Below are 14,722 nucleotides of genomic sequence, written 5' to 3'. Positions count from 1 at the left end.
AAACAGAGCAATTGAGTTAAAATATTAATTTAATACAAATAAATATTTATCTAATACAAAAAAATATTTTTTATATACTAATAAAAATTTATTTAATAGAAGTAAATATTTATTTGATAGAAGACAAGTAACCTACTATTTAAATAAAATCAATTTTTTTCAGTTCAACCAATTATATGGTACAACAGCAAAATTTTATTCAGAGTTTTGATGAATAAAATTTTCTAAACTTACCTAAAATTTAAATAATTAACAATTATTATTTTTAACATATTTAATTATTATATCATCATGAATATTTTGTTGAACAAAAATTTGGTTATTTTGTAGAAAACAAATTTTTAATTAAAATTTTAAACCATATCACTATAACGTAACATTTCATAATGTAGATTTTGATCGCAGTCTTTGTTTTTAACAAAATTAACATTTTTAAATAGGTCAATCGATTTAACTTTTTTTCATGAATTATTATTAGTTATGAAATATATTAACATTCGTATGATGCGTAAAGTTCTTTAAGTTTTTTGATATTTTGATGAATAATTTTTATTTTTTTTTCTCCAAATGTTCATCGCATATTCTCTATACTAATGCAACAATACACATTTAAACTATGTTATTATTTATATCATTATTATACAATATATGACCGATACGCATATTATATTAAAAATCGACATTTTTAACCCCTAAAATAGCATATATTAGCTGAAATAAAAAATAAATATGTAATATTTTTCGATTTTCTTCAAAATTATTCCTACTGGAAGCGTCGATCCGGGAATTACATTTGTGGGTAGTGTCTTACTTGTTAGTATATCATTGTTATTCAGTCATAATAATATTTAAGTTTAATTCAATTATAAATTTTTGTTGAGAAAATAATTTTTTAGGTTTAGAATCATTTCAAAATTGTATATATTGAGAATAAATATAAAATAATAAGTGGAACTTCTGAATTGTGACACTTTGCAAGGAATGGTAGCTTTTTTTCGATACAGAGTGCGGAACTAGAATTGATAAAAGCATGGCTAAGTAGGTGTAAAAAAATATAAAGATATGTCATATTTCGAACGTTCTACTGGAGTTTTAGTGGAAAATTTACATGCGTCCATTCCAAACTAACCATTAAGTTTAAATCAAAGATTTTATAATTTTCATTCAAACAAATATATATATATATATATATGTATTTTTAAATAAAAGTCTAATCTTCATTAATACAGTTGTTTTATATAAATTTATATATATCATTACTATATTATAAAAAGATATCGCCGCCGTTGTATCACGTTTGATATGTGGTGGTTCCTTACTTAGTGCATGACATAATTTATGATAACGTACTCTTATTTATTATAGACAATTATTATAAAATTTATTATATAATATTAAATATGTTTTTTTCTTAAATAAGTTTTTTGGTAGAAACGAAAGAATAGCCAATAGTTGATAATAGCATTTAATATGACAGCAATTATCACAACTCGTGGGTATCCACAATTTTGTACCATGACAATAATTGCTTGTGCAAGCAATATAATAAATTGACCCTTGAACAATAAAAAATTATCAATTATTAGTATTATTAATTCTTTTTTTTTAAATATAGATTTTTTCATTATTTAACATATATGTGACGCTCTATACGTTGAAAGTGACCTTAGCTACAAACAAATTTTAGGTTATGTTTGTGTTTTCTAGAGTGATACACTATACAAAAAAAAAATGAACATAACCTAAAATTTGTTTGTACCTAAGGTCTCTTTTACCGTAGAGCCACATATACAGAGAGAGAGAGAGAGAGAGAGAGAGAGAGAGAGAGAGAGAGTCAAATGTAATATTAGTAATTTAAAAAATAATTGTCATTTACCATTTGTATGAGTGTCAGGTAACGTTTAAAAGGCTTGATTATTTCTTTAATTGGACCATCAAAATTACTAAGGAAATAATAAAAATACATAATCACATGAACTGAACAGTTTAAAATTGGAACCGACAATGAAATTTCAGAAATTACATATTTTGCAAAATTTAATCCTATTAAGTAGGTGCTCATGTGATGATATACATGTAAAAATGAAACTTGATTATTTTTCTTTCTTAAAATGTAAACAACAGTTTCGGAAAGATCAATTATCTTTAGCAATAGTGTAACGTAAGCAACTTTTACAATCTGAAATAATAAAAATAAAATTAATTCTTAATGTTCTTATTCTTTTAATGTTTTTTTTTTTTTTTTTTTTTTTTAATATAAATTTTAACTTTTAAGAAATAGCGTTTTCTATTTTTTAATTTAAAAATTATGAAATTATAATAAATTTTACTATCTTTTAGTAGAAAACAATTAAAAATTCATAAAATGGATTTTTATTTTTATTTCATAAAACAAAATGTCAATGAAAGAGAAAAAATGAAAAAAAAGTACTTACCTTCATACCGCAAGTATCTGTGTCATAAACAACAGGACGACATTCAAAAAAGCGAGAAAATGAATAACATGCTGACATATTTATAACAATATAAGCATTTGTAATAACTTGAAAAATATTGTACAATTTAATAAATGTACTTAATTTGTATGCAGGTCGATTTTTCATATAATCAGGTGCCAATTTAAATATAACAATACAATAAATTAATGTAATTACAATAGGATACCAAATACTATCCATTGTAAAGAAATCTCTTATTCGTGGATCTGAAATTTTTTTTTTTTTTAATGTAAAACAATATTATACTTTCTTTTATTTTTAAAAGTAAAACAACATTTTTTATTCTAAATAAAACAAAAAAAAAAAAAAAAAAATTGTGTACTTAATATACAGGTTGTTCAAAAATCTTACCAGACAAGTCATAATAATAATAATTAATATTTTCCATTAAGCCCATTTTGAATATTATTCTGTTGTCGAGAATTTCATAAATTTAATATATCAATAATAAAAACTTATATATTTATAATTAAAATAAAAAAAAAATACAAAATTATTAACTAAATTTATCAAAAGACATACGAAAATATAGTGTGTGATGTTGATAGTTTATAATTTCAATTTTAAGTGAATATAACAGATTGTATTACGTTTGAAATAATTTAATATGCGTTTAATAATTCATTAGTGATTTGACTTCTTAATCCTTAATGATACTTTTTTGTTATTCATAATGTGCAGAAAAATAAATAATTCTGCATAAATTTTTTCAAATATGAATCATATACACTTAGAAAAAAAAATTCTTAATTTAAATAAAAAGATCTGTTATATATTATATATATCTGTTATATATACATATATATATATATATATATATATATATATATATATATATATCTTTCTATATTATAAAAAGAATTCGCCGCCGCTGTTTCAGAAATTTTGACCTAGGAGGAGGGGGGAAGGGGGAAGTCCCCCTCCTAAATTTTGAGGTCATGTTCGTTTCAAGGCTCTGAATATAGCCGCAAGTCCCCACCTCCCTCCTACGCCAAAAATGACTTAAATTTTGAGGTTATGTTTGTTTTAAGACTCTATATAAAGCAGTAAGTCCTTCCCCCTTCTCTCTCCGTATTTCCCGCCAAAAATGACATAAATTTTGAGGTTATGTAAATTTCAAGACTTTCAATATAGCCGCAAGTGGAGGTGGAGTTCCCGCCCAAAAATGACTTGAATTTAAAGGTTATGTTCGTTTCAAGACTTTTTAATAATTTATTTGTTTTTTAGGCAATTTCATTGAAATTATTTTTAAAAATAATTTCTTAATGTCGATTTTAATTTATTTAATTATTTATTTATTATTAATTTAATTAATTTATTAATTAAAATTTAATAATTTTAATAATATTTATTAAGATTTTTATGAATTTGTAATAATAATTCATTGAAATAGGTGGTTCATTTGGAATGGACGCATGTAAATTTTCCACTAAAACTCCAGTAGAACGTTCGAAATATGACATATCTTTATATTTTTTTTACATCTACTTAGCCGTGCTTTTATCAATTCTAGTTCCTAGCTATGTATCGAAAAAAGCTACCATTCCTTGCAAAGTGTCACAATTCAGACGTTCCACTTATTATTTTATATTTATTCTCAATATATACAATTTTGAAATGATTCTAAACCTAAAAAATTATTTTCTCAACAAAAATTTATAATTGAATTAAACTTAAATATTATTATGACTGAATAACAATGATATACTAACAAGTAAGACACTACCCACAAATGTAATTCCCGGATCGACGCTTCCAGTAGGAATAATTTTGAAGAAAATCGAAAAATATTACATATGTATTTTTTATTTCAGCTAATATATGCTATTTTAGGGGTTAAAAATGTCGATTTTTAATATAATATGCGTATCGGTCATATATTATATAATAATGATATAAATAATAACATAGTTTAAATGCGTATTGTTGCATTAGTATAGAGAATATGCGATGAACATTTAGAAAAAAAAAAATAAAAATTATTCATCAAAATATCAAAAAACTTAAAGAACTTTACGCGTCAAACGAATGTTAATATATTTCATAACTAATAATAATTCATGAAAAAAGTTAAATCGATTGACCTCTTTAAAAATGTTAATTTTGTTAAAAACAAAGACTGCGATCAAAATCTACATTGTAAAATGTTACGTTGTAGTGATATGGTTTAAAATTTTAATTAAAAATTTGTTTTCTACAAAATAACCAAATTTTTGTCAACAAAATATTCATGATGATATAATTATTAAATATGTTGCAATAATAATTGTTAATTATTTAAATTTTAGGTAATTTTAGAAAATTTTATTCATCAAAACTCTGAATAAAATTTTGCTGTTGTACCATATAATTGGTTGAACCGGAAAAAACTGATTTTATTTAAATAGTAGATTACTTGTCTTCTATCAAATAAATATTTACTTCTATTAAATAAATTTTTATTAGTATAAAAAAACTTTTTTTTTCTATTAGATAAATATTTATTTGTATTAAATTAATATTTTAACTCAATTGCTCTGTTTCAATATAATATAAGAAATTAAAAACCAAAATTATTATTTATTAATAAATATTAAACGAAATAACATACGATGAGGGAGAAAATTATAAAATCTGTAATATGGAGCATTTTATTTTAAAATTATACCCCTTAGTAAACAATTGACAACAATTTTTAAATAATTTTTTATCCTATTTAATTTAATCGAATTACTTTTGTAATGAGTAGTTTCGAGAGAAAAATTTCTAAACTTTATTATTGTAAAAAAAAATTTTTTTAATATTTAATTAGTATAAAAAAATTTATTTTGAAGGTTAAACTTCTAAATATCTCAGAACACGTTTTCTTCGATTTTGACAAAATCTACGTCGAAAGAAAGCTTAAATATTCTTTCGAAACTATACTCATTGTAAAAGTAATTTCATTTAATTAAATGGGAAAAATAATTATTTAAAAATTGTCTTATATTGTCGATTGTTTACAATATAATTTTAAAATAGAATGCCCCATACACTAAAAAAAAAAAATTTATTTGATTTAAATACCAGTGTATTTGGTTATTATCAAATATATATTTACTTGAATCAAATAAATTGTATTTGCTTCAAATACTGAAATATTTGATTCAAATAAGAAATACATATTTGATTCAAGTAAATATTTATTTGATAATAACCAAATACATCGGTATTTGAATAAAATAAATTTTTTTTCAGTGTATACAAAGGTTACAATTGTCCAGGAATTATATAATGAAAAATGAATAAATCATTTAAAAAGTTGTTTCGTTTTTCATAATTTGATTAATGCTATGATTTACGTAAGTCATTAAGTTGATGTGAATCATTATCAATAAGTTCAGTACATTGAAGGTACCGTATAGCGAAAGCTTTCAGTTTCAAAAAAAAAAAAAAGATTTTTAACTGTAAAAAGAAGAAAAATTAATCATAAAAACAACAATAGGTAATAATTTGCAATTAATCTATTTCTTCTTCGAACCTTATAAAAATATTCTTAAATATCAAGTTGCTAAAAAAAAAAAATTTTTTAAATAATTGTTGAATATAATATTTAGTTGTTTTTTTCGGCCCTTGATTTAATATAACAATATTTAAATTAGATATTATTTCTTTAAATTCTAAATTATAAAGAAATGATTATATGAAATAATAAAAGGCTTTAATTCATATTTATAGAAAAAATGGTCCCAGAGACATGTAATATAAAATCCAATGATGAATGCACTTTAACGACAATAAATAATTCCATAGAGGAAAAATCTCCAAAATATTTTAAAACAAAATTAAAATGGGACACGATAATCTCTACTTTTGTTCTCCATGCCATTGCATTGTATGTTCTTTTAACTTATCCATATACGAAGAAATTAAAAACATTTATTTTTGGTGAGTATTCTAAAAATTTATGGCTAATAAATCAATTTAAATATAATATATATATATAATTATAATAAAAATATGGCCTTAATATTAATTAGGGTCAATCGGGGTAAATCCGAACGCTTTTAGTAAGTTTCAACAATAACATAAGTTTTTTCTTTAAAAAAAAAAAAATACTTCCGGTATTCTGGTGCATGAAGTTGTTACTTTACTTCCATAGAACAATTTTATGGGGTAGCAAAAATTTTTGATAAATTACAATCGCAGGAAACTTAGCGTTCGTATTTACCTCGATACTTTGCAACTTTTCTAAAATACCGGGGTAAATACGAACGCCACTGTATTTCAGAAAAATCTTAGGGAAAATAAATTTAAAGTATTGCAATTGTTAAACTTATATAAAAACTCAAAAAAAAAATACGATAATAAACCTATTATGTAATAATGCATCATATATAAATACAAAAATCAAACAGGTTAAAAATTAAAATGCATTACACAATTAAAACCTTCAATAACTTTATCAAATCATAACGGATTTTTGCAAAACTTGCTACAGAAAAAATTTTGGAGTGATTGAATGTAAATAAAAAAAAAATTAAAATTTTTTAAATTCAAAATGGCGGACTTTCCTAAAACTTATTTTTAAAAATGATCAAATTTGCTAACCCTGAAACCCCCCGAGTAACAATTTTCGAGCGAATCCAATGAATTTTTTAATTTTCGTCCGCCATTTTGAATTTTGAAAAACTGACTTCAAATTGGTAATTAGCGACCCCAAAAACCGTAGAATACCAAATTTTATTAAGATCCTGAAAAACCTTTTTCAACAAACCATTTGGCAAAAAAAATTGAAACACTCCTTCGAGAGAACAGAGATTAAGTTTCTGCTTATTAATTACTAACGAGGATACGTATAGAAAGAAAAACTTTTTTCTATGTACTTTTATAATGTTAAAATAATAGTGTAATGAAATAAAAACAATTTTGTGTGGCTCTGATGTAAAAAAAAATTATTGAAAATACCGTTCGGATTTACCCCGGTTTTCCAATTTTCCTGGGTAAATACGAACGGTCTGATATTATTAATAAAATTTTACAGAAGGCAAAAATCAAAAATAGTTTCTGTTCTAGTATTCATAACAAACAATTATAAATAATAAAATAAATTTTCAGCTTCTTATTCTTCAAATACGAGACAAAATACTGAAAGAGTGTCATCTTTGATTTTCAATCTTTTTTGCAATACTCGTTATTTTTGTTTATGCTGTTGCTAATTAACAAACGAAAAATGGGATAATACTTAGAATATCTTGAAGAGGATCTGAGGTAAAAATTCTCATATCGAACTTATTTTTAAAAATTTTAATTAAGCTGAAATAATTAGCGTTCGGATTTACCCCCCGTTCGGATTTACCCCGGCTGACCCTATAATAATTGCACGGCATCGAAACGATTTTTTCTTTCATTTGTAGAATATTTTGTGGCACACTTGGTTGGTATTGGAGTAACTTGTGGTGTACATCGTTTATGGACCCATCAATCTTATAAAGCTAAATGGCCACTTCGATTGATTCTCCTTTATTGTTTCTACTCGTCTGGACAAGTAAGAAATTATAAGTAATTTAAAAAAAAGAAACTTTTTAATCATGGTAAAACTATCACTAAACATAATCTAAAATATTTTTGACGTAAGATCCCTTATTCTCTCGTGGAGAGTTATTTGATATAATTTCCATATAACCGATATTTCATATATATATATATATATATCAGGGACCTGCCCGAATCATTCGTGTCGTTTCCGTTTCTGTTGTGTACACAACACATTTATACATTAACTAATGTGTTGTGTCCTGACACGAAACATTTCCCTATTGACTAATGTGTTGAGTCCTGACACGACACATTTTCTCATCGAATAATGTTTCGTGTCCTGACACGACACATTTCTACATTGATTATCGTTTCGTGTTTGGACACGACACATTTTCTCGTCAAATAATGTTTCGTGTCCAGACCCGACACTTTTGAAATAAATAAATGTTTTCGTGTCAGAACACGACACATTTTCTCATAGAATATCGTTTCGTGTTTGTATCTGACACTTTTGATATAAAGAAATGTTTTCGTGTTAAATAACGTTTCGTGTTTAAACACGAGACATAATTCTTTCTTAATGTTTTATGTTTAGTCACTGAAAGGAGAAAGTTATACGCAAACGCGATTTTTGACAAAAATTACTTAATATTATTTAATTTATAACAAAACAAGATGGCGGTCAATCAGAGTAGCGGATCTAATATGGCGTAACAAGTAAATTTGTTCATGAGAATATTTTACAATGAGAAAGTGGGTTATATCCGGACACGAAAACATTTAAAAATTTTAATAGTGTCGTGTCCGATCCTGACACGAAAACATTTAATTATTTTAAAAGTGGCGTGTCTGGACACGAATACATTTAATTTTATCAAAAGTGTCCGGTCAGGACACGAAAACATTTAATTATTTTAAAAGTGTCGTGTCCGGACACGAAAACATTTTAAAATTTCAAAAGTGTTCGTGTCCGGACACGAAAACATTTAATTTTTTTAAAAGTGTCCGGTCAGGACACGAAAACATTATAAATTATTAAATGTGTTTGTGATTGAACACGATACTACACAAAATTGATTTGGCGTTTTGTTTCGTTTCCGTGTCAGTCCCTGATATATATATATATATATATATATATATATATATATACTAAAGAATTTTTAACTTAACCGAAAAATCATTTAACAGAATTTCTAATTGATAGAATTTTCATTTTACCGAAATCGCAAATGTTCGCAAACAAACAATTGATTTTGGCGCGATTTTCAAAATCAACTAATCAAAAATTATCCATAAAATTGTGATTGATTGATTTTAAAAGTCGCGCCAAAATCAATTGTTTGTTAGGACATTTGCAATTTCGAACAAATGAAAATTCTATCAATTATTGAAATTCTGTTAAATGATTTTTCAGTTAAGTAAAAATTCTGTAATATTTAGAAAATCGTTTTGATGAAAATTCTGCAAAATACTTATTCAAACAAATAAAAATTCGGTTCAAAAATAATTGTAACTAATGATTTTTAGAACATAATCATGCGTACCAGTTTAGGTATCAAAAAATATATATATATGCTTTATAAAATTTAAAAATACTTTCCTATTAGAATTCAGTATACAATTGGGTGAGAGATCATCGCGTTCATCATAAATATACAGAAACAGACGCGGATCCACATAATAGTAAGCGGGGATTTTTCTTTGCACACGTTGGTTGGCTTATGATGCACAAACATCCGGAAGTCATAAGACGAGGGAAACAAATTGATATGAGTGATATTTACGCTGATCCTCTTGTTGCTTTCGGTGATAAGTATGTTTTAATAATTGGATGATGATAACTCCATATATCTCTTTAACTTTTTCTCTGTTTAATGCCTTTTTCTTTTGTTATACAGACATTTCATATTTTTCAAAGTCCTTCTTTGTTTTGTATTACCTATTCTTATACCTGTTTATTTTTGGAATGAAACCTGGTTATGGTCAATAGGAATAGTATTACTTCGTTACGTATTAAATTTGAATTTCACATGGAGTGTCAATAGCGCTGCTCATTTATGGGGTTATAAACCTTACGACAAGTAAGTTATTATAACATTGTTAGAATTTTAATTTAAAGAATATATTTCATTATTCAAATTAGAATTTTTTATCAAAATCTTTTGGGCGCAAAAATTCAGTCAAATTCTATATTATATCAAAATTTTGTTAAATTCTTCCCTATGAAGAAATTTGGCTTGTAAAATATTTTTCTTTATATTACAGATCAATAGCTCCAGCGGAAAATAAACTTGTTGCTCATTTATCAATGGGTGAGGGCTGGCATAATTATCATCATGTATTTCCATACGATTATAAATGCGCAGAATTAGGAAACTATAGTCTTAATTGGTCAACATTTGTACTTGATATGTTTGCAAAAATTGGTTGGGCATATGATTTAAAACAACCGTCTAAAGAATTAATAAAAGCAGTGATAGAGAAAAAGGGAGATGTCAACTTATGTTATAATAACAATGCGAAACTAAAATAACATCTAATTGATAAAAAAAAAAATATTTTATCACTCTCATAACGTTTACTTATTTTTATGTTAAATAGCAATTAAAACAATTTATGTTATGAATTTTGTTAGGCATTGAAATAAATAAAACTATTTTAATTTTGGTTGAGGAGAAATTGAATTTATTTCAATCAATTTAATATTCTGCGTCGGTAATTTTTTTTATATTTTTATTTATCAGAATTTTTTTTACCATCTTGTTAATTTTTTAACCATCTATCATTAACCATCAAAACGTTGAATTCCAAAATAATATATCATCAAATTAATTTTATTGACATTTTATATACAGTTTCTAAATCTGAATTAGTAAAAATGTTTACTAATTTGAATTATTGACTTACTTTTTGCTTCTGAATTAGTAAAATATTACTAATTATTAGTAACGTTTACTATAACAATTAGTAAAATTTTACTAATTCTAAAGCAAAAAGTGAGTCACTAATACAAATAAGTAAACATTTTTACTAATTCAGATTTAGAGAGCATTTGAAAGTTTGAATATACATATCATTTTGAATGATACATTTGAAGTTTTATACATTTTGAATATACATTGTCTATTGGGTTAATTAGGTCAAGCATTGTTTCATTAAGGTTATATCTTAGTTTTTGAATATACATGAATTTTGTGTTAATGGGATCAAAATTATTGTTTCATTGTATATATTTATGTAAGTTATCATTTTAAATTATGAATATTTAAAAAATTTATGAACAGTGACATAGCAAGAGTAAAATATTTATATAAAATAAAGAAATCTATTTAAGGGGAGACGCTATCCTTAATTTTGATACATTTTAAATTTAAATTATTAAACGATGTTATATTTTTTTCTTGCATCATTTGTATATCTTAAAAACATATACAGAATAGTAAAAAAAAAAATAAAAATTTTTTAACCATTTTAGAATTTTCTATTTTTTGAAAATCCATACAAGAGATTTTTAAGGACTTGAAATGATGCATGAAAAAAAATATAATCTCGTTTAATAATTTAGATTTAAGTGAGTCAAAATTTGGAGATGGTGCCTCCACTTAATATAGATTATACATATAACGTTTAACAATATTTTAAATAATAAATGTTTAATCTAAAATAGGCATATTACTATTTTCATTTTTATAAAATAATTTTAAATTTGAATGAAATTGGATATTCACGTGAGTTCAATAATTTTTTTTTATTTAATTGAAATAAAAATTATTTGATTCAAGTATAAATATTTATTTGATAATATATAGTCGTAATAAGCGACTCCAAAAACCCCTAGAACCCAATTCCATAAAAATTTTGAGTTACTTGTTTAGACATGTTTTTTGAGGTTAGAAAAAAATCCATGACTTAAGATGGAACAAATTGAACATCACCCTTTTATATAATATAGTTATGATTTTTCAAAAAATGCAATTCTCACATTGGATCACTTCAGGAATTTCGCATATATATATATATTAAAATATTGCGTTTACTTTATTAATATCATATTTATTTTTTAAAACATTTTTCCTTTTTTGATTTAATAATATATGTTTTCTTATAGAAACGGAAAAATAGATAGAAAATAAAAGCTACATTAATCAGCATTATAAATAGTAGTACTTTTGATAATTCACAATTCTGTAAAAGACCAGCTATTATTTGTACAATCATTATACTGAATTGTATCTGAAACAAAGGAATATATATGTAGTTACAAATAATTAATTTATATAGTAAATAATAGTTTTAAATAATTAAAAAAATTTATTTTTTTTACCATTTGAGCGATCGTTAGGTAACGTTTAAATGGCATAATAATTTGTTTAATTGGACCTTCAAAATTACTGAGAAAATAATATGAATACATTATCACATGAACTCCACAATTCATTATTGGCACCAATATTGCAACTTCACCACAAAAATATCTTGTAAATATTATAGCAATTAAACATGTTGTTATATGATGATAGACATGTAAAATGGATACTTGATTATTTTTTTTTCGCAATATATAAATTACTGTTTCAATGAGGTCAATAATTTTTAAGGCTATTGTCAAATAACCACATTTCATTATCTGCAAATTTAAATTTAAAAAAATTTATTAATATTCTTAATAAATTAAAAATTTATAAAACATATATAATTTCAAAACAAAAAATTTATTTTTAACAACAAATAAAAAACTATTTATTATTATTCTGTAATTCGAGGATGAAAATTCAAAAGAATTAATTTTTTGCGTCTCAAAAAAAAAAAATATATATATATACGTACCGTTAATCCACAAGCATCAATTGTGTATTCTATAGGTCGACATTCAAAAAAACGAAGAAACGAATAACAGGGCACCAATTCTTTCACAATATATGCATTTAGAATTACTTGAAATAAATTATAACATTTAATAAATGTATTTAATTTGTAAGCCGGTCTATTTTTCATGTAAGCTGGTGCTAATTTAAATGCAATAACAATATAGGCTAATATTATTATAATTGGATACCAAATACTATTCAATAAAAACCAATCTCTTATTCGAGGATCTGAAAAATTTTTACGCCATTTAAAATAATATTTTTTTTGTTTTCTTTTTTTTTTATAACAGTGCAAGAAACATTAACAATGATTTATTTAATTCTAAATAAATTTTTAAATTTAAACTAGTAAAAATAAAATTCACAGAAAATTAAAAGACATTAAAATAAGCTGCAACGCTTATTATTTTAATCCAATTTTGCTTATTTTAATCCATATTTTGGTATTAAAATAAGCAAAATTGAATTAAAATAATAAGCGTTGCAGTTTATTTTAATGCCTTTTAATTTTCTGTGATTTCTAATTTAAATAGTAATATTATACTAAAAATTACTAAGTCAAAAAAGTAATATTTATTACTAAATCAATTTAGTAAATAATGCGAAAAAACATTATAAACTTACCAGCTAAGTCGTAATAATAATAATTAACAGTTTCCATTACACTCATTTTTGAAAATTGTATATTTTGTAAAATTTGAGAAATTTAAAAACAAAAATTAAAAATGTTATATGATATAAAAAGTTTTTGTAAACACCAAACTATAAAATCACCACAGTAGTTACTGTTAATATTTTTAAATCGCTAATTCATCCTAAGGTTATGAAATAGTGCATTGAATGCACGGTGAAAAAAAAATGATACGCACGCCTGTCTCCCACTCTCTATTATAAATCTTAACGTCGTTTAATCTATTTTACAAATTTCAAATGACAAAATCAACATTAAAATTCGTTTATATTAGAATTTTTATTTATACTAGAACTCTTATTGTATTTGAAATATGTATATTTAGTTATAGAATATTATATATTAATAAAATATTAATTATATTTTCAGCAAATAATTAATCTGTATTTTTTAAAAATTTATTATTATTAATTTGGGATTTATTCAAGTATTACGTAAGCATTTTTTCAAGGGTTTAGATTTAGGATTAAAAAAAAAATTGAACTTAAAATTTCATGTAGATCGTGTAGATAAATATATTTCATTTATTCAAACGAATAATTTTTACAACCTCTTAAAACTATATTTTTAAAATTTGTATCTTTGATCAACGAAATTTTCATCTTTGCAAAAACTACTTTCTTATTATCCCGACAAAAATGACATAAATTTAAAGGCTATGTTCGTTTCAAAACTAAATAGGGCCGGAAGTCGTCCCCTCTCTTCTTATTTCCCGCCAAAAATGACATAAATTTTGAGGTTTATATTCGCTTCAAGACTCTGAATAGAGCAGCAAGTAAAGGTGGATTTCCCGCCAAAAATGACCTGAATTTAAAGGTTATGTTGGTTTCAAGACTGTGAATATAGTCGCAAGCCCCCCCCCCTTCCTTACGTTGAAGGAGAGGTGAATTTTCCGCTGAAATTGAACTAAATTTTAAGGTTAAGTTATTTTGTCGGGAAACGACCAAGAAACAAACATAACCTCAAAATTTAGGCCAAAATTTGGCTCAAAAAGACAAAGGAACAAATATATCCTCAAAATTTACGTCAAACTTTGAAGGAAAATGACCAAAAAATGAACATAACCTTAAATGTAGGTCAAATTTTTGCTGGAAAATTTAGAAAATTAGATAAATTTTGTTTTAAAAATTGAAAATAATAAAAATTATTGTTAATAAAAATCGTAA

At 24.2% G+C, this 14,722-nt stretch overlaps 4 protein-coding genes across 5 annotated transcripts in view; 1 reads left to right on the top strand and 3 right to left on the bottom strand.

Annotated features, from left to right (window-relative positions):
• The window catches only part of LOC127281412 (acyl-CoA Delta-9 desaturase-like), a 68,115-nt gene that overhangs the window by 29,178 nt on the left and 24,215 nt on the right, over positions 1-14,722 (bottom strand). The gene's annotated exons all lie outside the window — the stretch shown is intronic.
• Positions 1,178-3,070, bottom strand: LOC127281417 (elongation of very long chain fatty acids protein 4-like). Of its 2 annotated transcripts, XM_051305118.1 has the most exons (5): positions 3,021-3,070; positions 2,850-2,908; positions 2,436-2,704; positions 1,877-2,179; positions 1,178-1,556 (listed from the first exon to the last, which is right to left on the bottom strand). In XM_051305118.1, the coding sequence occupies exons 2-5, from the start codon at positions 2,893-2,895 to the stop codon at positions 1,395-1,397; spliced, it is 780 nt and encodes a 259-aa protein (XP_051161075.1). In that variant the 5' UTR covers positions 2,896-2,908; positions 3,021-3,070; the 3' UTR covers positions 1,178-1,394. The 2 variants fall into 2 exon arrangements, with proteins under 2 accessions (XP_051161075.1, XP_051161074.1); XM_051305117.1 differs by having other exon boundaries at positions 2,850-3,065.
• LOC127281410 (acyl-CoA Delta-9 desaturase-like) lies at positions 5,802-10,664 on the top strand. The gene is made up of 6 exons (XM_051305106.1): positions 5,802-5,961; positions 6,195-6,404; positions 7,874-8,004; positions 9,605-9,810; positions 9,896-10,078; positions 10,263-10,664. Exons 2-6 carry the CDS (start codon positions 6,200-6,202, stop codon positions 10,528-10,530), a joined length of 993 nt encoding a protein of 330 aa, XP_051161063.1. The 5' UTR covers positions 5,802-5,961; positions 6,195-6,199; the 3' UTR covers positions 10,531-10,664.
• LOC127281413 (elongation of very long chain fatty acids protein 4-like) lies at positions 12,030-13,723 on the bottom strand. Its single transcript, XM_051305111.1, has 4 exons — positions 13,490-13,723; positions 12,825-13,093; positions 12,322-12,624; positions 12,030-12,230 (listed from the first exon to the last, which is right to left on the bottom strand). The coding sequence occupies exons 1-4, from the start codon at positions 13,533-13,535 to the stop codon at positions 12,051-12,053; spliced, it is 798 nt and encodes a 265-aa protein (XP_051161068.1). The 5' UTR covers positions 13,536-13,723; the 3' UTR covers positions 12,030-12,050.

This window comes from Leptopilina boulardi, unplaced genomic scaffold, assembly GCF_019393585.1.
Source record: "Leptopilina boulardi isolate dan_hultmark-lab unplaced genomic scaffold, ZJU_Lbou_2.1 LbouV2_266, whole genome shotgun sequence".
Lineage (NCBI taxonomy): Eukaryota > Metazoa > Arthropoda > Insecta > Hymenoptera > Figitidae > Leptopilina > Leptopilina boulardi.
The sequence above is the reverse complement of the archived record's forward strand: the minus strand, read 5'-3'. Positions and strand labels throughout refer to the sequence as shown.